This window comes from Phoca vitulina, unplaced genomic scaffold, assembly GCF_004348235.1.
Source record: "Phoca vitulina isolate PV1807 unplaced genomic scaffold, GSC_HSeal_1.0 scaffold33, whole genome shotgun sequence".
Lineage (NCBI taxonomy): Eukaryota > Metazoa > Chordata > Mammalia > Carnivora > Phocidae > Phoca > Phoca vitulina.
In genome coordinates this window covers 16801418-16822836 of record NW_022589736.1, presented here as the reverse complement: position 1 = coordinate 16822836, position 21419 = coordinate 16801418, and the positions used below count along the sequence as shown (strand labels likewise).

The window sequence follows — 21419 nt, the reverse complement described above, 5'->3', positions numbered from 1 at the left end:
TTGAAGTCATTTCTCCAGTTTTCTCCCAAGAAGCATGAGATCACACTTGTCCCTTAGATGTCCATTATAAATATAGGAATGCATGGAAATTGTGGTGGAAAATTGTTGGCCATCTTTTGGATATTTGACCACCCCAATATGATCATATTTCAAGACTTTTAATAGTGATTTTATTTGGGAGATATTAGCCAAAGTTCTTACCATATCATTGTTGGCAGCCATGGATTCCTTTTTTTTTTGCTAAAATTCTGGATCTCACTGGACCTCACAGCCTCCCATTGTCATAATTTTATGCTCTATGTATACATTTTAACATAAAAATTAAGAGCTCAAAGGTTATGTAATTCCCTCCCTTAACATAACTGATAGATTTCACAATCTATTAATTAAGTGATTTAGATTTAATCTGTATTTTGTGAGAACACAAAATGTCTTCTTAGAATGCCAAAGGAGACCTTGGTTGTAATGCCAAATATCCTAAAAGTGAAACCACATGACCTGAGAGAAAGCACTCATGCTCTCTGGGCCTCAGTTTCCCCACTTATAAGAAGTTATGCTTTGGCTAGATGATCTCAAAATTAGATGATGTTTCTTCTAGCCACGATGTTCCAGATTAAAAATTTAATTCATAAATTTTGCCAACAGGTGTCTTTACTCTGGTATTTTTCTCATTTGGAGATGGAGGGAGTATGTATTATGAAGGCATTGGGAAGACAGATAAAATTATGTAGTTCATCTTTGGTTCTTCTGTCAGAATGGAAAGTTCTATCCAGCTGTAACCAGTTTTACCTTGCAATTTGGCATGTGGGAAAATTCATCATCAAAAATGCAAGCAATTCCATGATTATTTTCAAGGGAGTATATGTTATTCACAGGGCCTGTCTCTTGCATTCATTCAGCTAATGTATTAATTTGTTTGAACACAGGTCAGGTGATCACTGCCAGTATTGCAGATATCATTGCAAATTACTCATTCAAGGATATTCTAAGGAAATTGGCTCGAGAAAAACAGACAGACGTGGCTCCAGCTTCCTATGATGATAGTTACCTTGGTGAGAATTGTTGCTCAACATATTTGTTGTTTCTCAAAAGGCAAACATATTAAATGTAGATGCAAATTTTATTCCTCACTTATCTGATATTATTCTGCAACTTATGCAAATTTTCTTTCCTTATTAGCTTAGAATGGACTTTCTTTTGTTGAGTCATATTATATGTCTTTTCTTTAGGTTCAGCCTATTTTCTAGGCTCCATAACAGAATCTTTCTTCAAATTCAACAACCATTTTTTTAATTTTAAAAATTTCAATAAATTAGACTAGATGGATACTTCCTTCGCACAATAAAACATTGACCTCAGCCCCAAAGTCAATATCTTATTTAGTGGGGGATTTTGATGGTTACTTCTGTGTTTCAATTTAGGCGGTAGTATGCAGTTATGCAATCAAACACTAACGATCATAGTGTCTTGCACATAAAATATTTTGCCAATTGTAAATAGTATGAATTAGTGGGGCTGCCCAACACTGTAGGGGCAACATGCTAGTGGTCCTTTCCAGTTTTTAGAGCAACAACAAAAGACCTTCAAATAGTTGCTAGAATATTGTCAAAATGTATTATGCAAACAATGTCATTGCACCTCTGTTGCTTCCCACTTTTGGTATCCTATTGGCATTTTGATGGCTTAATAAATTAAGCAAAATGTAGTTATATTTTTCAGCTCACCTCACTTTTTTTGTTTTGTTTTTTGTTTTTTGTTTTTTGTTTTTCACCTCACCTCACTTTAGAGGTAAGTGAAATTTGTGGAAAACCATCCTTAAAGAAATTAGGAAGTAGACCTTCTTGATGATCAGAAATAGCAAAACCTGAGCACAAAAGATACCTTTCAGAGTATCATGTCTGATCCTGATGAATTAACAACCTTAAAATGCAGTGGCCACCATTTACACTTTAAGGTGGATTATGAAGCATCCCTCAGAATCTGATTGTGCTGCCATTCTCAGAAGAAGCAGATCTATTATGCATCCAGGATTTAGTACAGAACTGTTCATATTGGCTTCACTAATTTTTCCCTGTACAGAACCCTAAACTTTTATGTTGCAATATTTGTCGAGATTTCTGAACAAAGCAGTACTATGGTAATTCTTTCATTTTTCTAGACATAGCTCATTTGTAAAGCCTTCAAGCATGATTGGTTTTTCTTTTCTTTAACACAGGATATTCAGTTGCTGCTGGGGAATTTACTGGAGACTCTGAGCAAGGTGAGAGACATTATTGAATGTAAGTCATTTATAAAGCCCGGGAAAGATAAGGTGACCTAAAAAGCCCCTTTATAAATATAATTTTCGTCACTACACAAAATGTATAAAAATGGAATCCCAGAATGTATATGATAATAATCTATAGAAAAACAAACAAAATACACTTCAGCACAGCTTTATATGTCTCAAAAAATTCCATAAGACTGAATATCAATCTTTATAAATCTAGTTAAGCAATAAAAAACAAGTCCAGTAATCCCATGTTATGCATTAAAAAAAAATAAGGTGATTAAATGGCCTACACAAAAGCCATGCTGCTAATGACAGATCAAATTTGAAAAATCAACATCCCCCATCTTTACTTTAATTTCTGGGATCTCATATTGAACATGTCCATACTAAACTCTCCACCAGACTCCAACCCAACATCTCCACATTATTTCCTTTTCCCCTTTGGACATGCTCAAGCCCAAAATAATGGAATGAATTAACCCCTATTCTCATATATGCCCCTCACCTCTGTCCTCTATATCCTGTGAAGGCTGTCATCCCTGGTTTTAATCCACTGATTCTGTAGCCACTCTAATTTCCAGTGGTCAAATGCTACTTTTTTTTAAAGTATAATTTCAAATGTCATCTCCTCCAGAAATCCTTCTTTTACTTCCTTCTGTAAACTCCTATCTCATCTCATTTTTCTTTCTCCTAAGGCATTTATCATTCATTTATTTGTCCAAAATTTTCTGAGCACCTACTCTGTGCCAGACTCTGTATTAAGCGTTGAACACATGGAGGTGAACAGATGATCCTTAACTTTCAGAGTTTATGGTCCTAGTGGGGCTGACAGGCATTAAATAATGAACACAAAATACCTGATTAAAAATTGTAGTAAGTGCTAGGATAAAGCTCTAAACATAAAACTAATCCAATCCTCATGACCTAATCACCTCCCAGAGGCCCTGCCTCCTAAGACCATCTCACATTAGGGGTTAGGTTTCAATACTATGAATTTGGGGGGGACACAAACATTCAGCCCCTAAGAATACCTGTCATATACAAGACTGGTATTGTTTATTGAATGACTCAATCATCAATCAATCAATCAATATTTTCTTCTTGTTTCATATGAACCTTAACTACTTTTTACTAATGTGTTTTAATGAATTCACAAAGAATTAAGAGTAAATGAAATGTGGCCTTCCCTAGAAATCATCAGAGCTCTTTTAACGGTTTCATGTCAACAAGACCTACAAAGCAGAAATTCACAGAGCATAAAACACTCTTTATGCAGTGAAGTAGGGGTTGAAAGCAGGGTTTTTTGTGGGTTTTTTTCATTAAAAGAACATTTTTCTTTTAAACATAATTTTTAAAGGCCCTGTCTTTCCATTTTTTCTTCAAGATATTAAAAGACAATCTATTTTGGTAGTTAAAAGCATGGACTTTGGAGCTAGACCACTTGAGTTTCAACCCTGACTTTGCCACTTACCAGCTCTGTGACCTAGTTACCTGAATCTCAGTGCCTCCATTTCTTAATTTCTAAAAGAGAGATGGTGGTGATGATGAAGGTGATGATGATGATGATGATGATAATGGTAATGATGATGATGGTGATGACGATAACAATGAAGATGATAGTATTATCTATATCATAGGATTCTTATGAGGATTAAATAAGCTATTCCTATATGTTCATTAAACAGTAGAATAATTCCTGATACATAACAAATGCTATTTAAATATTAGCTATAAGAAGAAAGAACTCTTGGGTTAGGGACCATCAGAGATAAAATTGAATTCCTAGTACCCTAGAAGAGTCAAATCTTATAATCACTCAGTGATTTAGCAAAGGAAACTGTAAAATATGCCAAACATGACATTAAACTCTTGGAAAGTTCCCCCACCCAGTACAGCATTTAGTCCTGACCCAAGGAAATTAAGAGGGATGCATGACAGCATATCACAGAGCAAGATGGTAGAAGATCATAGTGATTTTCCGTCAGATCACAGAAATAACTAGATGGATCCAAGTTTTAAATGATTTGTGGATATGTAAAGGCACTATCAGAGATCATGATCCATTTATCAGACCACACCAAGCCATGACTACCCATGTTCACTACTTACTTAATTAGACTGGAAAGAATTGGAATTCTATGAAAAACAGTGAGTGACTTGATGTCCTCTAGATGAGAGGTCCTTAATATGGGATCCTTGGACTCTGGATGGTACATGGATGGACTTCACAGGATTTGCACCCCTAGAAATTATATGCAAGGTTTTGCATGTATGTGAACTTTTCCAATGAGAGGATCCATAACTTCCATCTACTTCCCAAGTGTGCTCATGATTCAAAAAGATGAAAATATTTTGTTCTTGTTTTAGAGTCTGATGTGGTGAGCCAAAAACCAAGAAAGTGATCTGGCCAATCCTAGGGAATATGAATGCCTGCTTTTTAGAGGTTAAACAGTCGAAATATTATAAAGCATGTGGCACACTCTCTAGTGGGTAGAAGACATTCGATAGACACTAGCCTCCCTTCTGCTTCTCACTAATGGGGTTGATGGCCAGGTCATGTATTTCGAGACCAGGTATCTAACTTTTTCCTCCATGTATTATTGATATTAAGAGAAGGTTTACCATGAGTTACTGAAATGGATCTAAGAAAAGTCACTTATTTTCCCTCCCAACTGAATATTTTTATAGTTGAGTGACCGTTCTAACTTACCTTAAACTCCAAACAATTTCCCCATCTTGATCATTTGTAAATAATTATGAACATTTTTAACCAGCATTTACTTTTAATAACTCCTAGTGTTGTGGCCATGTGAGATTGCAGACACCAAAGTTACTGAGTGTGATGGTTGTTGTCTTTTAAATGAAATTCTGAATGTTTGTGGAATGCTTAGTAGTGGTTGTCATGTATTTCAAATGGGATAGTCAGTCTTTTCTGGTTGATAAGCCTGATTCTGGAATCAGTCAACTCCATTATATCGGATGGTGGTTTGTTGTTACATGCCAATTTAATTCATACCAAGTAAAGATTACTGAAAACTGACCAGTGTGCTACCAGTTCTGCCACCTTTCCTAGAAATCTGTCCAGATAGCTTAGTTTTTCTAAGCCTGGTTGTATTCTTCAAGGACATGCTTCACCTTCTCTCCCATTGCTGAGGTTGAGCAGTCCATGCTCCTTTGTAAAGTTAACTCTCCACTGTGCACTAGGCTTCATTCCCTCTCATGACTCAAAGAAGGGACTCCAGCCATTCCTAATTCTCTATCTCATATCATCAGTTTTTTTAATCATCCCCATGAATATACAAGCATACTGTTATTTCTCACATCTTAAAAAGAAAATTTCTTATTCCACTTCCCCCTCCAGCAAGTACCTGTATTCTCTGCTTCAAGAGCTGTCACTCTTCTCTGCCTGTATCTCTGTCTTCCAGTTCCACCGTCCCCCTCCTCTTAAACTCACTGCTCAGCTGAAACAGCTTGTGTCAAGCAAACCAGAGGCCTCATGCAACTCATCTTCCTTAACTATCAGGAGCATCTGACAGAGTTCATCATTCCCTCCTCATTTCTTCACTCGACTACCCAGACACTTGCGGCTCCTTCTCCATCTCTTTTATTGATTCCCCTTTAATTTCTCTCATCTCACTGAAGTGTCCCAGGGTTAAATATTTGGGCTTTTTATTTCCTCTTTGAGTTTTGGTACTCTCATCCAGTCTCACTTATTTTTCCAGCTTATACTGAATTCCAGGCTTGTGGTACTTCTCCAGATTACACTGAATTCTAGGTTCAGGTATACATGTTCTAAGATCTAGAACCTCAAACTCAATACTCAACATCTCTATTTGAATAGCTGTCTCAGGCTTAATGTGCTCATGAGCAAACTCCTAACCTTCCCCCCGAAACGTGATCTACCCTCCATCAGCTTCATCTCAGTAAGTGACAATGCCATCCTCCCAGTTGCTCAAGCCAAATACCTTGGAAGTCAGCCTTGGGCTATACTCTTTCTCTCACACCCCATCCATATCCAATTCATGAGTAAATCCTGCTAACTAAACTCTCAAAGTATGACCGGAATCTGACCACTTCTCACTTCCAGCACAGCTTCTACTTTATTGCAGTAGACTCTTACCCAGTCTCTCTGAATTTACCCTTGTCCCCCTGTAGTCTGCTCTAAATCCAGCAGCTAAAGTGATCCTTTAGAAACAGAAGTCAGATTGTGTAACTTCTTTGATCCAGTGATTTTTCAACTCATTCAGTCTGAAATTCAAGTCTTCACAATGACCTGAGAGACTCCATTCATGAGGCTACTAGTTACTTTGACCTCATCTCCTACCCCTTTACTCCTCACTCCCTCTTCTCCAGCTACCATGGTCTCTTTGCTATTCTTTGAATACTCCAGACACACTTCTACCTCAGGACCTTTGCACTTGCCATTCTTTCTGACTAAAACATACTTTTCCCACTTCTCCATAATATTTACAGCCTCACTTTCTTCAGTCTTTGCTCCAATGTTACTTTCTTGCCATGTCCTTTCCTGCTAATTGTGCCCTAATAAGTCATATGTCCTTCCCCATCCCACCTCCAGCACTCTCTGTACCATTTTACTGTTTGTTTTTTCTCACTCACTACACTTATCCCCTTCAAATATGCCATTTCATTGACTATGCTTTTTAAATTGACTGTCTCTTCCAACCAGAGTATAAGTTCCGTGAAAGCAGGGAATTTTGTCCATTTTGCTCACTACTGTATACTCCATTTGCCTATAAATATTTGTTGATTGAATGAATGGATTTACTATTGAAAAGTCCAACATCTAACCCCAAATGAATCTTTTTTGATTATTAATGCTAATAGCATGACCACCCACCTCTGCTAGAACACAGCACACCAGATATAGTTGATGCTAGAACTTGTGCTATACCTTTCAGGGCAGGATGAGGGGAAGGGAAATTTAAGTGGAAGGGGATTCTCTTCCAGGCCCTTCCTATTTAAATTAAACTAAATTTTTAACCCCAATGAATCAAAGGTTGGTTTAGATTTATAGAAACAAGAACTGAAAGATTTTTGATAATTAGCAATTCCAACTCCCTCCAATTGCAGGTAACTGGAAAAATGAGGTTAAATGACACATCCCAGGTATACGGCAGGCCCAGGAATAACACCATTACCTTCTGAATCTAGAGGCAGATCATAGTGCAATGAGTTATATGGACCCTTTCCCCCAGATTTGCCTCTTCTGTTTCTATTAGTGAAGCTTCCCTTCTGGGGCACCCTTAGCTACCAGGTCACCTGCTAATTCTGCTACCAGTAAACATTTCCAAGGGGGCCAGACTCGTGTCATTTATGATGGCTTTTCTTTAGGTAACCAGAATTGTTTTAACATGTTCATGTGACAGAAGCTATACTTTTTACACTAATACAAAAGATGTCACCACAGTGAAAGCTAGAGAAACCCAGAGTAAGAGGTTTAATCTACAAATCACACACACAGCTGAGAAGCCAGGCTTATGCTATACAGGCAAAAACACATGGAGACCAGTGATGAAGACTGGTAAATCTCACAGTACAACTTTTGTTCTGTATTCCATAGTCTGTAGCAGAAGCAAAAGGAAACACAAAACCACAACTTCACACTTCCAGCTCTTCACATGGTGGTTACTCATGTAAAAAGCACTATCTTTAACTGATGTGTTGCATAACTTTAAAATATATGTAATCCCCCTTCTCAATGACTATTTTTATCCCCAGAACTGGTTGCTGGCATTCCAAGAGGAGCACAGAATTTTGGATATGTGAGTACAAAGAATGCATTGCTGGATATTTTCTTATATATGCAAAGAAATGTTTCATTGCATTCAACTTTTAAATGGTTTTAAATGCCTTTTAATAGTGAGCTCCTATAGATCCATGCTTGTAGGCTTGTTTGATTACTAAAAAAGGAAGGAAAACAAGTGAAGCTAGATTTTTTTTTTTTTTTTTTCTGATCTATGTACAGAATCAGCTACAGAGTTTGTGGGACCTGGTGCAAAATGAAGATGCAGGGCCTTTTGTCCAAAATTAAGAATTTCAGGATCGCAACAGCTGGGCATTAAACCAAGGGTGGGGTCTGATTGAACGTGGGGACCAGTGTGACGGCGCAGGTCACACCCATGAAGCCCGCACGATTCTTGTGCTTCATCCAGGAATAATTGCAGAGAATACTGTTGCTGATGTGCTCAGCATTTTAATATGCCTCATATGGTAGAAATGAGAAAATCAATTGTTATTACACTAGCGTATTTGTTTCCTGAGACTGCCACAACATTACCATAAACTGAGTGGCTTAAAACAAAATTATTTTCTCATAGTTCAAGAAACCAGAGTCTGAAATCCCAGTGTCAGGCAGCATGTCGCTTCCTGCAGTGCGTCTAGCAGAGGATCTTTCTTGTCTATTCCGGCTTCAGGTGGCCCCTGCCTTTTTTTGGTGTGTGTCAGCATGACTCCAATCTCTGCCTCTGTCCTCAGATGGCCTTCTTCCATCTGTGTCTATGTGTGTCCTCTCCTTTCTGATGAGAACATCAGTCATTGGATATAGGGCCCACCCTAAATCCAGGATGATTTCATTTCAAGTTCCTTAATGTATTTCACCTACAAAGACCTTATTTCCAAATAAGGTCACCTCCTGAATTTCTGGGCAACATGAACTTTGGAGGGATACCATTCAGACCCGTTATACCTACTTACCACAAAATTAGGAAAAGAAAATCAAGAGACCTTCTGAAAAGAAAAAGTTATATTTTAAATAATGTTTATTTTTTAAAAAGTCTAGTGAAATAGTATCTGCAGATTTTAGGTTGGCTGAATAGAATTAAAGGTAATATTTTTGCTATGTAGATAACATTTAAAATTTTCAGTTTTGTTTTTTTTGTGAAGAGCCATAATCATCAGTTTCTCATAATAACGTAAACACAGAAATGAATTTAGACAAAAACCCTGATTAGATCAATTAACTGGCCATCAGGTTAATGGGTCTCAGAGTTCATTTGAATTCAATTTCTATTTTCCCTTTTCAGATTAGTAAGCGTGCATTTTATCTGAAAGTATCACAGTCTTAACCATAAATAAAAGTTAAATTGGATTTTTTTAAAGATCATTCTTATGGGATTACATTTTTGTTTTACATATAGTTAATAATTAACTACTCTTTCCCAAAATTTAAAAATGACTTAAGTTGTAATTTAAAATGTTTTTTTCTCCAATTCTGTCAAATGATGTAACCTATCTAATCTCTATGATTTCAGGTTTCAATCATTAACTCTACAGATATGACTTTTATTCAGAACTTCACTGGCGAACAGGTGAAGACCTTTTAATACCAAACAATGTCACTCAGGACTAATAGTAAATCGCAATATTCATATCATTTATTCATTCATAAAATAAATGTTCACCGAGTACCTACTATATGTTGGAAACTGTTCTAGGCACTGGGAATATAACCATGCATCAGACAGACAAGATCCCAGCTTTCATGCAGCAGTGTCACTAACTACTAGGGTCTGAGAACAATCCTGTTATGTTGTAGGCCCATATATAGTGTGCCTGGTGGTGAGTTCTAGGTATCTGCCTTCCCTCTGAGAAAACACAGGCTTCTCGTAGGCCCCATTGTATCTGTCAGAGTCAATGGGCCTGTGCTCTGCCTCCCTTCCTCACTGCGACTGGAGCCCTCCACCCATCCCAACATGATGTGGAGGTTGACAGGCTATCTTGTTCTGGTCCCTTCCTCCCAGGGACTAGATATTGTTCCTCACCCACCATCACTGGCTGAGGTCTCATTATGAATGAGGGACGTGTCTGTCATTCTCCTAACCTAATATGGCCTGAGGTCATACTTTATCCACCACCCTGAGTTGTCCGGGGTATTGTGACCTGTTGAAATTTGCCACATTCCTTTAAACAATGAATGTGGTATGGCCATCTAAGGGAGCCAGTCGTTAATTGAATCAGTTTCTCGGGGCAACCCATATTCTCTCCTAACCAGAAGCCCACAGTACCGAACTTCTAGGAAGCCTCACATTTGAATGTGGCCAAGTTACATCTTGACCTTCTGGATCATAGTTTAGGGTCCTTAGATGCTCCATTCTTAGATAGATATGTAGATTTGGAATAATATATTTGTCTAGCAATTTTGATTAATAAAGTTTTCTATTGAACACAGAGCATTTTTTACCCCCCCCCCCCCCCCAAATTAGGGCTTTGGTCTATCCGTTACTCTGCAATTTTCAACAAAGCATTTAACAATGTCCCTCATGACACTCTTGTGGTACATATGGAGAAGTAAGGCCGGGACAATACTGAAGTTGGATGAACTTACAAATTTTGAACTATTCTCAAGTGATGGTAATTAATGGTTTATTGAAAATCTGGCAAGACTTCTCTTTTATCCAGATTTGTTTCACATTTTTATCATTAGAAGCTCTTTAAACATTATTAAATTTGGCCTTTCTATAACTTCTTGTCCTCAATACCACCTAGTTCTTCAGTCTTGAACCTCAGCATTTAATGCATAAATGATGAAACTCCTCTGAGTGAAGTCCACACGATGCCACACCAGAAATAAGAATTTCACTGTATATGTTTGGAATAGAGAAGAGAGGTGGGAAAACTGAATTATTATTACACAGTTAACTCATGCATTCATTCCCTCTGCAAAAAGCATTTGGTACCTGGCAACTATATCTTAGTCTTCAGAATACTATAATAAAAATGCCATAGATTGGGTGGCTAAAAAGCCCAAATGTTTATTTCTCACAGTTCTGGAAGGCTGGGAAGCCCAGGATCAAGAGGTAGGCAGATTCAGTATCTGGGGAGATTCATATAGATAGACATATTCTTAGGTCCTCACATGGTGGAAGGAGGGACAGAGAGCTCTCTGGGGTCTCTTTTATGAGGGCACTAACCCCATTCATGAGGACCCACCCTCATGACCTAATCACCTCCCAAAGGCACCACCTCCTAATACCATCATATTGGGGGTTAGGATCAATATTTGAATTCAGGGGAAGGAAGGGACACGAATATTCATCTATAGCAACTGTATATGTTTGGAATAGAGAAAAGAGGTGGGAGAATTTAATTATTTCATGACACTTGTTAACTCATGTATTCATTCCCTCTGCAAAGAGTATCTGGCACCTGGCACCCACTCTGAGCTAGACCCTAGTCAGGCAGTGTAGACAGAAGACTGAACAACACAGACCAAAATCTCTGCCTTCTGTGGAGGACACTTTCTAGTGGATTGTAGACTGATTACATTAGAAGATGATGGGAGGCTAAGTCAGCTAAAGCACTGGATGCCAAAACATGGAAAAAAAACATCTCGACAAGTTCAAAACTATGCGCTGAATCTGAAAAGATGATAAATGCTGAAAACATAGCTTGAAAAACAAAGAACTTAAGAGCTAGAATGTGGCTCGCTAGTTATACTCAGAAGAGACTTAGAAACCTTAGTTGACAATGAACTCAATATGAATTGATACTGAGCATGGTTTCCCGTGAAATTAAAACCCTTTTTATGCTTCATTGATATAAAGAGCCCAAAGCAAAGAGTGTAAATCCTACTTAACTCTTCTCTGGGCAATGCATTCATGGGGTATTATCTTTTCTTTGGTATCACATGCAGTATCTCTAAGAAAGAGAGGCCATGATGGTGAGCCAGCTACAAATATTTCCATATGAAATATCATACAGAGTGGAATTAGATTCATTCTGTGAGGTTCAACATGGCAGAACTAAATAGGATTAAGGACTAGAAGTTACAGAAGTGCCAATTTTAGCAAAGAAAATTCTAATGATTGTGTCCACAAATTGAATGGGCTGATTGTTGAATAGCTGCAGAGGATGACCAAGCAGATGTCAGGGGTACTGAGGGGAAATTATGCATGGGGTCAGCCTGAATGACTTTAAGACTCTGTCCACGTCCAGGAGTCCATGAATTTAATGCAGAAGTCTGCTGCAATGAGATTCATCCTTCAGGAAAAAGTGAGAGAGGACTATAAAAATTATTTTTGAACATAAACTATGTCATCTTACGGTTTTTCTTTGCAGATGGCATCTTATTTTGGATATACGGTCACAGTGTCAGATGTTAACAATGATGGGTAAGTTTATAAGAACTTCCTCACTCACCATATGTTATATTCATCCACAAAGATGTTGCATTTTTTTCCTTCATGAAATAGATCCTTCCATACTTCTTCAACAAGATAGAGGCTCTCTTGTTTTAATTGTTTTGTTTGGTTTTTTTTGGGTTCAGAGCAAGAGGATACATCTACTAAAGAATTCTATAGTCCTATTTTATGTCTCTATGGAGATTTTCCACATCTCCCACTTCCAGAAAAGGACTGTTTTACTTAGTTTTATCTTTCATTTAATGAACTGAATAGTCCTTGGCCATTTGAAATCCAAAGCCATAAAAGCATTTGCTCACCTGTCTCTCTTTACCCTTACTTAGCATGTGATACATTCATAAACCATTTGCACATAAATAAACATTTTTTTTCTCCTGACATGGCTTTAACCAACATACTAGTAATGCCCATGGAGAAGATGAAATAATAACGTGAACTTTTCAGAGTATGGCAGCAAATTACAATTGAGCTTGGATCAAGCACCATGATAAACTATGGTTGTGTTTAAGTCATTCCTTAAAAACAGACTATTATTAAACATCTCTTTGGCTCACTAAAACCATCTAACTGATAGATAAAACAGATGATTAAATAAGAAACCCAATACATTGAGATAAACTGATTAGCCATCCAATAAATATCATTGGAGCACCTACTGTGTGTCAGCCATTGTTCTTAGTGTCCAGAATATGGTGGTGAATAAGGCAAAATAGGTCTCTGCACTCAGAGAGTTCACATTTTTATAAAAATCAAATACCTGCAGAATCCTAACTATGTTCCAGGATCTGGGCTAAGCGAGCACTTTAGATACATCATTGATGGACATTAGCTATGATCTTCATGTAGATAGAAATGTACTTTATATATTATGGTGGCATATGACTGGAGAAAAATTTAGTTACTTTTGCACCTTTTGAAAAATATATTTTTTTAAGATTTTATTTACTTACTTGAGAGAGAGAGCACAAGTGGGGGAAGGAGCAGAGGAAAAGGACAAGTAGACTCCGCACTGAGAGCAGAGCCTGATGCAGGGCTCAGTCCCACGACCCTGAGATCATGACCTGAGTTGAAATCAAGAGTCGGACACTTAACCAACTGAGCAACACAGGGGCCCCTGGAAAAGATCTTTTTTATTATTCTTCCATTCAACATATATTTCTCGAGCATCTACTATACACCAGCACTGTTCTAGGTGCTGGGACATAGCAGAGAACAAAATAGACACTGCTACCCTCATAGAAGCTGTACTAGAGGTGGGGAGTTGGGGACTACAGACAAAAAGTAAGTAAGTCAAGTAAAGCATATTTAGCTGGTGAGGAACACCAAATAGGAATAAAAAAATGGAAGGGCTAAAACCAAGATGTCCTTCAGTAGGTAAATGCACGTTCAGACAACGGAATATTGTTCAGTGCTAAAAAGAAATGAGCTGTCAAGCATGAAAATACATGGAGGAAGCTTAATTGCATATTATGAAGTGAAAGAAGCCAATCTGAGAAGATTACATACGGTATGATCTCAGCTATATGACATCCTGGAAAAGGCAACACCATGGACACAATAAATGGATCACGGGTTGCCAGAGGCCAGGGGGGAGAGGAGGGATGAACAGGCACAGAGGATTTTTAGGGCAGTGAAGCTACTCTGTAAGACACTACAATGGTGGATCCGTGTCGCTATACATTTGTCCAGACCCACGGGATGTCCAACACCGGGAGTGACCCTCATGTAAACCATGGACTCTGGGTGATGATGATGGGTCACTGAAGCTTCATCGATTGTAACACATGCACCGCGCTGGTGGGAGATGTTGAGAGTTGGGGGAGGCTGTGCCTGTGGTGGCCGGGGGTATATGGGAACTCTCTGTACTTTCTGCTGGAGTTTGCTTCGAACTTAAAACTTCTCTAAAAGATAGTCTATTAATTAAACTTATAAAAGCAAAACAGAAGGGGGGTTAGAAAATATTGGGAGGGTTGTGACTTTAAATGGGGTAGATAGGGAAGGCCTCGGTGTTAAGGTTGAGGAAAGTTCAGGAATGATCTGCCGGAAGTGGGGTCCATGGGGAAGAGATTCCCGGAGGTGGGAGCTGCTGGAAGTCCTAGGACGTCAAAGAGGCTTGGAGAGGAGGCAGAGGGGCGCAGGATCACAAAGGTTTGTGAGCCACTGCATTTATAAACAGTCTTGCATAGTGCCACACAGGCTCTGCTAGGGATAGAATGAGTGTTTCCAAGAAGGACACATCTCAGGAGCCACTGGAGGATACTAAGCAAAGGAATGGCCTACTCCAACTTTGGTTCCAGCAGACACACTGTGTCTGTTGGGTCTCCTCGGCCGTGAGGCCCCCGGGAGCCCACTGCCGTAAGCCAGGTGAGGCAGGACAATGCCCAGGGCCAGAGCAACGACAGGACAGTGACAGGAAACTGTAGTGGTTGCACTTTGGAGATATTCTGAAAGTATATTTGAATGGCAATCTTAGCCTGGAAGCAAGCCATTGAAAATTAAATTGCTTTCATCTCCAACTGAGCTGTGAAAAGAAAGTAACAATTAGGGCTGCCCTTCACAATTTCCAAATTAGATGGACTGGATTTGTTATCAGCACCTTTTAGTGATCTAGAAAAAAAAAAAAGGTGCAGGGTGGGGGCAGGGTGGCTGAAGAAGAACTTGAGTCCAAAACATGGCATGTTGTCCCAATTGAGGAAGCCCACACTTTAGTAAAAACAACAACAAAAATCCCATGATGGCCTTTGGGATATGCGCAAACACATTTCTTTCAACAGATGGTGACACAAGAAACACAACCTCCCCCCCACACCCAGGGGAGCCACGCAATGCCTTATTGGGACCAGATGAACTCAGTGTGTGCCCTTCCTTTCCTCCACTCTGCCCTGAATCCTTTCAGCTTTCCCCCAGTTCAACACTACGCCCTGCAGGGCACCGCCTCCTTCCTGGAAACACGTTCATTCCAGTCCATAGCAAAGCTCTGTGACAACATTTATAGGACCTTTTTTTTTTTTTTCCACCATGTTAAGAAAAGAACAAGAACACTTGTGAGGAAAGGATCTCTTTTGTCTCCTGCTGATCAAAACAACATGGTAGTAACAAACACAGGAATTTTCCAGGGATAATTTGTTCTTTCCTGATGTTCTTAAAAAATTGCTACGCCCATTATTTCTTTTTTATTAGGCAGTATATTCTTAATTCTTTAGACTGCATCAAAAAAATACAGCCATTATCTTAATATTGCCATTCTTTTTTTTTTTAAGATTTATTTATTTATTTGAGAGAGAGAGAGAGCAGGGGCAGGGGAAGAGGGAGAGGAAGGGGGAAAGAATCTCAAGCAGACTCCCTGCTGAGCATGGAGCCTGCCATGGGGCTCAATCCCATGACCCTGAGATCGTGACTTGAGCCAAAATCAAGTCGGACACTTAACCGACTAGGCCAGCCAGGCGCCCCTTAATATTACCATTCTTAACGTGCCCATAGATTCTCAGTCTGTATGTAATTTGCCGTTCTTAGTTACTGTAATGCTATGTAAATTCAGGGCCCTATTATAAATAAGTAAGCTATAGAGGCCACTGAGCACCTTTCATCCCAAATACCGATAGACAACTCACATGAAGTCTGAGACTGCAATAATGAAGGTATAAATTTGCCATCATCTTTGCAGCACCTGTGTTTTGAGAAAAACTGCTTGATATTATTGGCCTTCAAATAGACACCTTGTGTGGCTAGGTTTATACTTGATCCCAAGATGGGGGCCTGAAAACCACCCCCAGTAGTGACAACAATGTCCTCACCTCCCTGGGTGGGTATTCATCCCTGGGGAAGGTGCAGAACAACCCATCGGGGCAGAGACATAAACTATGAATTTGACTGTTTCAGATTATATATGTGTGTGTTTCAGTGTTTTACTCTATTTTTTGGTAAGAATCTACATTCCTGTTTATTAAGTGTGCATTTAATTAATTTCCATTATTTTTACAAGCAAGGTCATACTTCCACTTTATAAAAATATAAAATCATAATTTCAGAGTTATTTTCACCCAAAGAACTTTAATAAGATTGTCTAAAAACAACTGATTCATGAGGCAAAATTCAGTTATAGTTTTTAGTGTCATGGTCTGTAAGAAAAATCAGTCTGTATGATTATATTAAAAATAGCTATACTAGTCTGCTGCATTTTACTGAGTCAGTAGTAATGATTTATATATAATTTTACAGTCTATAATTCCTATATATTTTTTTACATTCGCAAAACCCTTTTAGCTTTCCCAGCATTAATCAGTGATCAAGGAATCATCAGTGAGCATTAATCACCAGTAGAGTTCAGTATTAAAACTGAGATTTAATTCCCATATTTTACCCAAATTTCTAATTTTTCAATAGCCTTTTTTTTTAAGGCCTGCATCTTCTAAACCTTGGATCTGAGTGGGTGCTATGCAGTGACTCAGAATAGGATTAAGAATATCACTTGACAGGGGCGCCTGGGTGGCTCAGTTGGTTAAGCGTCTGCCTTCGGTTCAGGTCATGATCCCAGGACCCTGGGATCGAGCCCCACGTAGGGCTTTCTACTGAGCGAGAAGCCTGCTTCTCCATCCCCACGCCCCCTGCTTGTGTTCCTGCTCTAGCTATCTCTCTCTCTCTCTGTCAAATAAATAAATAAAATCTTAAAAAAAAAAGAATATCACTTGCATAGTTGATTGGTCATTGTTCAGAAGTTAGGACTCCATATATTCTGCGGGATTAAACCAGACTTTCCCTTCTCTGGCCAAGAGATAATTAAGAACTTTTGTGCATGAGGTTACCTAGTGAACATTCTTGGACAGTATTTGACATTTTCTCTCCCCACTATGCAACAAAAGCAAGGTCCCTGCAAATGCTCAAAAATCTTGACATCGGGGATGGGGGGGGGAGAAAAGACAATGTCATTAAGTAATGTTGACCAAATTAGTAAATGGGTGGATTTTCCCAATATTTTTTTAATTTTAAAAAAATCTCCAGGTATTGTGAGTGACCCCACAAGTTAAGACCAAATGGTGGTGTCCGTGCTGGTTGCTGGTTGATACTGTCAAGCTGAGGACTGTTTTGAAAATATAAACAAGCTGGTGAAATTAACTTTAGTTTAGTTATCTTAAGATAGCCAGAGCCATAAACTCTGCCAATGTAAACTGTTAGGAATTTCTGGACAAACTTAACAAAGGGAGATGGAATTTTTCATCTTGAGCCTAAGCAAGCAAATTAAGGTTTTTTCGTTTGGCTTTTGAAACTTACAGTATTTATACTATTTCAGAAACTCATAGAATTACAATTTAATCGATTGGATTGTTTTTTTGCCTCTGCAGGGCCCAAAGGAGATAAATTTCAAGAGAATTTTAGCAGTTTGTTAACTTGAGAACATTTTAGAGAAAATTTATTTGAAAGGAATCAGCTTTGGGTAATTATGTTTTTGCCCCAGATTTAGCCTAAGTATGTGTTCTCTCATACAGGTTTTACTATTATGATTGAAATAAGTAGAAAATCCAGAAAACTAAAACAGAAAGAAGTTGTAAATTGAAATCGATTTCTGTAATGTAATTGATCAGCTATGTTAGTTTTTGTCCACCGTAAAAAAATTCAGCTGATAAGATATCAACTCTAGTATAAAGTCTGCTAATCTGCATTCTGTTAATAAATAACCATGTTCCAAAAATTAATTATGAGCATTAGCATGCAGTATCTACTACTGGGAAAAAAGAAATATAGAAAAGTTTATATGTGAAACCAACACATTAACACCATTTGACTCAGAAAACTTGAATCTAGATTCTCCATATTGAATATTCTTATTGCTGGGTCCTCTCTTTCTCTCTCATTCTTTATCACTATTTATGCTTTGCTTTTCAGGAAAATAGTGTTTCTGTCTCAAACAATATGTGAAGGAAGAGAGATTGAGCCTTGCATTATATTATATTATCAGGGCAGATTTACACATAAAAAGAGACACAAAACCTGTGTGTATGTTACCCAAAGATGTTAAAGAAAATTGTGATTAAATATTACACATTTTGGATAAAATGAAACTTAGTGTATATATCCTTTGTTGAAGTGCCTTTACATAATAACTCAGATCTCATCCAAACCCCCAACATGACCTAAATAGAAAGGATGGATTTTACTGAAAACCTCGTCATTAATAATAATAATATTTCTTCATCATTAATTTTTTGAGATTACAAAACCATACAGGCTGGGTATATATATATATATATATATATATATGAGAATATATATAATATTCCCTTAGAATGGTACCCAACCTATTACACAACTATGTATCAGAAAGTCAATGAAAAATACCTTTACTAATAAAATATTTTAAAACTTTAAACTTGGATTGGACACATTCAAAACCAGGATTTGGCAAACTAATTTTGAAACAGTCCAATAGCACACATAGCCTACTGCAATGGTTTTTCAGGGATTTTTTTTGGTTTTTTTTGTTTTTTTTTTTTTGCTTGTGGTCCATAATAAGAAATACATTTGACATTGCAACCCGGCACACACACATAGAACTGAAACAAAAGTTTCAGGGAACAATATTTACCCTCACATAATGTATTCATTCTATTTTCTGTTCTTTTCTATTTCATTTTTTAAAATTGCTTTTCAAGACCCACTGAATTGATTTCACAATCCACTAATGTGTTGCAAACCAAGGTTTAAAAACAGCAGCCTAAACAATAATATATATTGTGGCTCTTAAGTAGTATTGCCATAATAAAATAATATTGACACTAAGTGCAAAGTATTCTATAAGGCACATTGTACCAATTAAATCCAAGAGTTATTGTCTTTCAACCTTATGGGAAACACAATTATAAATGAAAAACAAATGTCTTTCTCTGTTTTTATGGCATTTAGAACATTTTAGAAGACTTACACTTAAATATCTGGGGAAATATATTTCTAACAAAATAAATCAATGCTGTCATAATCCTCCAAGAATCCAAAATTTCCGTGGACGTGCTAGGCTCTCACAATAATGGGTTGAGTAATTTTCCATTCCTAGAACTCCGTGTTGGCAGTGAGAAATGTAGAGAGCAAACCATGTCAGTCCTGAATCATGTTTGCACCCTCGGGGACCAATTATATGGCTTGTTCCTTCTTTATAGAAGGAGAAAATGCCCCATTCCATCTCTACAATAGAGACCAGCAATTTCAGACATCTTTGAAGTACAAGGCAGCAACACACACAATGAGGTGTTTAACAAATGCCTCTTGACACTGGCAATAATTATAACAGAAGGAGAAGCAACCGGGTTCCTGTGAGGGGAAGGCCAGGGGCGTAAATAACTCCAATCCTTGCTCTCCTCTGGTCCTGGAGCACAGCAGGATGGCAAGCAATGGGACTTTTTTTTTTTTTAATCAAGTTACTTGTAAGATTTTTAAGAAAATGTTTTACCTAAGCATAGCAATCCAACTTAGGTTCTGGAATTTGAGATCAAAATAATGGCCATTCCTATTTTCCCAGCCCTCTACACACCTCCGGGAATGCACTTGTCATGATGAGCCCTAGGTGGTGGATAGAAGTGTTGAATCACTATATTGTACACCTGAAACTAATATAGCACTGTATGTTACCAATATTGGAATGAAAATAAAATTTTTTAAAAAGAACAGAAAAAAAATAACCATTCCTCAGGTCTATCTATAACCGCCCTTTCCTTATTACAAGTTGGCCAAGTAACACTTAAAGTGTTTCTAGCTAGAAACCATGTGTTAGGTCTCCTGCTGTGGGAGACAAGTAAGAGGCTATTAGAAGTAGCTAGCAGCCCCAGATGATCCCAAAGTCACATTTCACCGTGTTTCTGGCTCCTACAAGGTAGGAGAGGGAGAAGGGGGATACATTTTGCTTTTTTAACGGGAGCTCTTTCTGCTTACATTGCTACGATGTAAAAATATTGTGTGTTCCCTTCAACACCTGGGCCAGTGCCTTCATAATACCTATCATGTATTAAATACTGTAGTATGACCTGTGTGTATGCGAGTGCGTGCGCATTTGCAAAGAGAAACACACAAAGAGAGACAGAGACCAAGGGAGATCTTCAGTGATGTAGCCAATAAAGTAGCCTATTTCTACGTTCACATTTTTTCGGTAATGTAACTTGTTCAATAGGACACAACTGGTTACGAAAAGAGCCAGGTTTTAAATCTAAATCAGTATAACGTCAAAACTCATGCTTTTCTCATACGTCTGGACTCAATTTACTTTTCCAGTTATCTTATTTTTTTTTGTAGGCTGTATTTTTTAGAGCAGTTTGGGTTTATGGAAAACTTGAGCAGGAATTACAGAGAGTTCACATATATTCCCTCCTCCTCCCCTCCACCATTGGTTTCTACTATTACTACCATCTTGAGTTGGTGTGGTACATTTGTTACAATCGATCCACCCATATTGATACATTATTAACAAAAGTGCACAGCTTACATTATGGTCCACTCTTCCTTTTATACATTCTGTGGGTTTTTCCAAATGCATAATATCAGGTATCCATGTACAGTATCATGCAGAATATCTTCATTGCCCTAAAAACACCCTGTGCTCCATCTATTCATCTCTCTCCCCTCCCCTCATTCCCTCCAACTACTGATCTGTTTAGTTTTGTCTTTTCCAGAACGTTATAAACTTGGAATCCTTCAGTATGTAGACTTTTAAGACTAGCTTCTGTCACTTAGCAAAAAGGGGTTTAAAGTTCCTCCCTGTCATTTTGTGGATTATTTGTTCATTTCTTTTTATTGCTGAGTAATATTCTGTTATATAATGTCGCACAGTTTATTTATCCATTCATCTACTGAAGGATATCTCGGTTGCTTCCAGTTTTTGGCAATTGCAAGTTTTTGTGTGGACGTAAGTTTTCAACTCATTTGTGTAACTACCTAGGAGTGTGATTATGGTCTCATACGGTAAACCTGTGTTTAGTTTTGTAAGAAACTGCCATACAGTCTTCCCA

At 38.0% G+C, this 21419-nt stretch overlaps 1 protein-coding gene across 3 annotated transcripts in view; it reads left to right on the top strand.

Annotated features, from left to right (window-relative positions):
• ITGA8 (integrin subunit alpha 8) overlaps positions 1-21419 on the top strand; it is a 179470-nt gene that overhangs the window by 46791 nt on the left and 111260 nt on the right. For all 3 annotated transcript variants that reach the window (XM_032425577.1, XM_032425579.1, XM_032425578.1), the window contains 5 exons: positions 927-1052; positions 2216-2260; positions 8012-8055; positions 9544-9600; positions 12350-12402. In XM_032425577.1, the coding sequence (XP_032281468.1) occupies positions 927-1052; positions 2216-2260; positions 8012-8055; positions 9544-9600; positions 12350-12402 (325 nt within the window). The remainder of the gene's footprint in view (positions 1-926; positions 1053-2215; positions 2261-8011; positions 8056-9543; positions 9601-12349; positions 12403-21419) is intronic.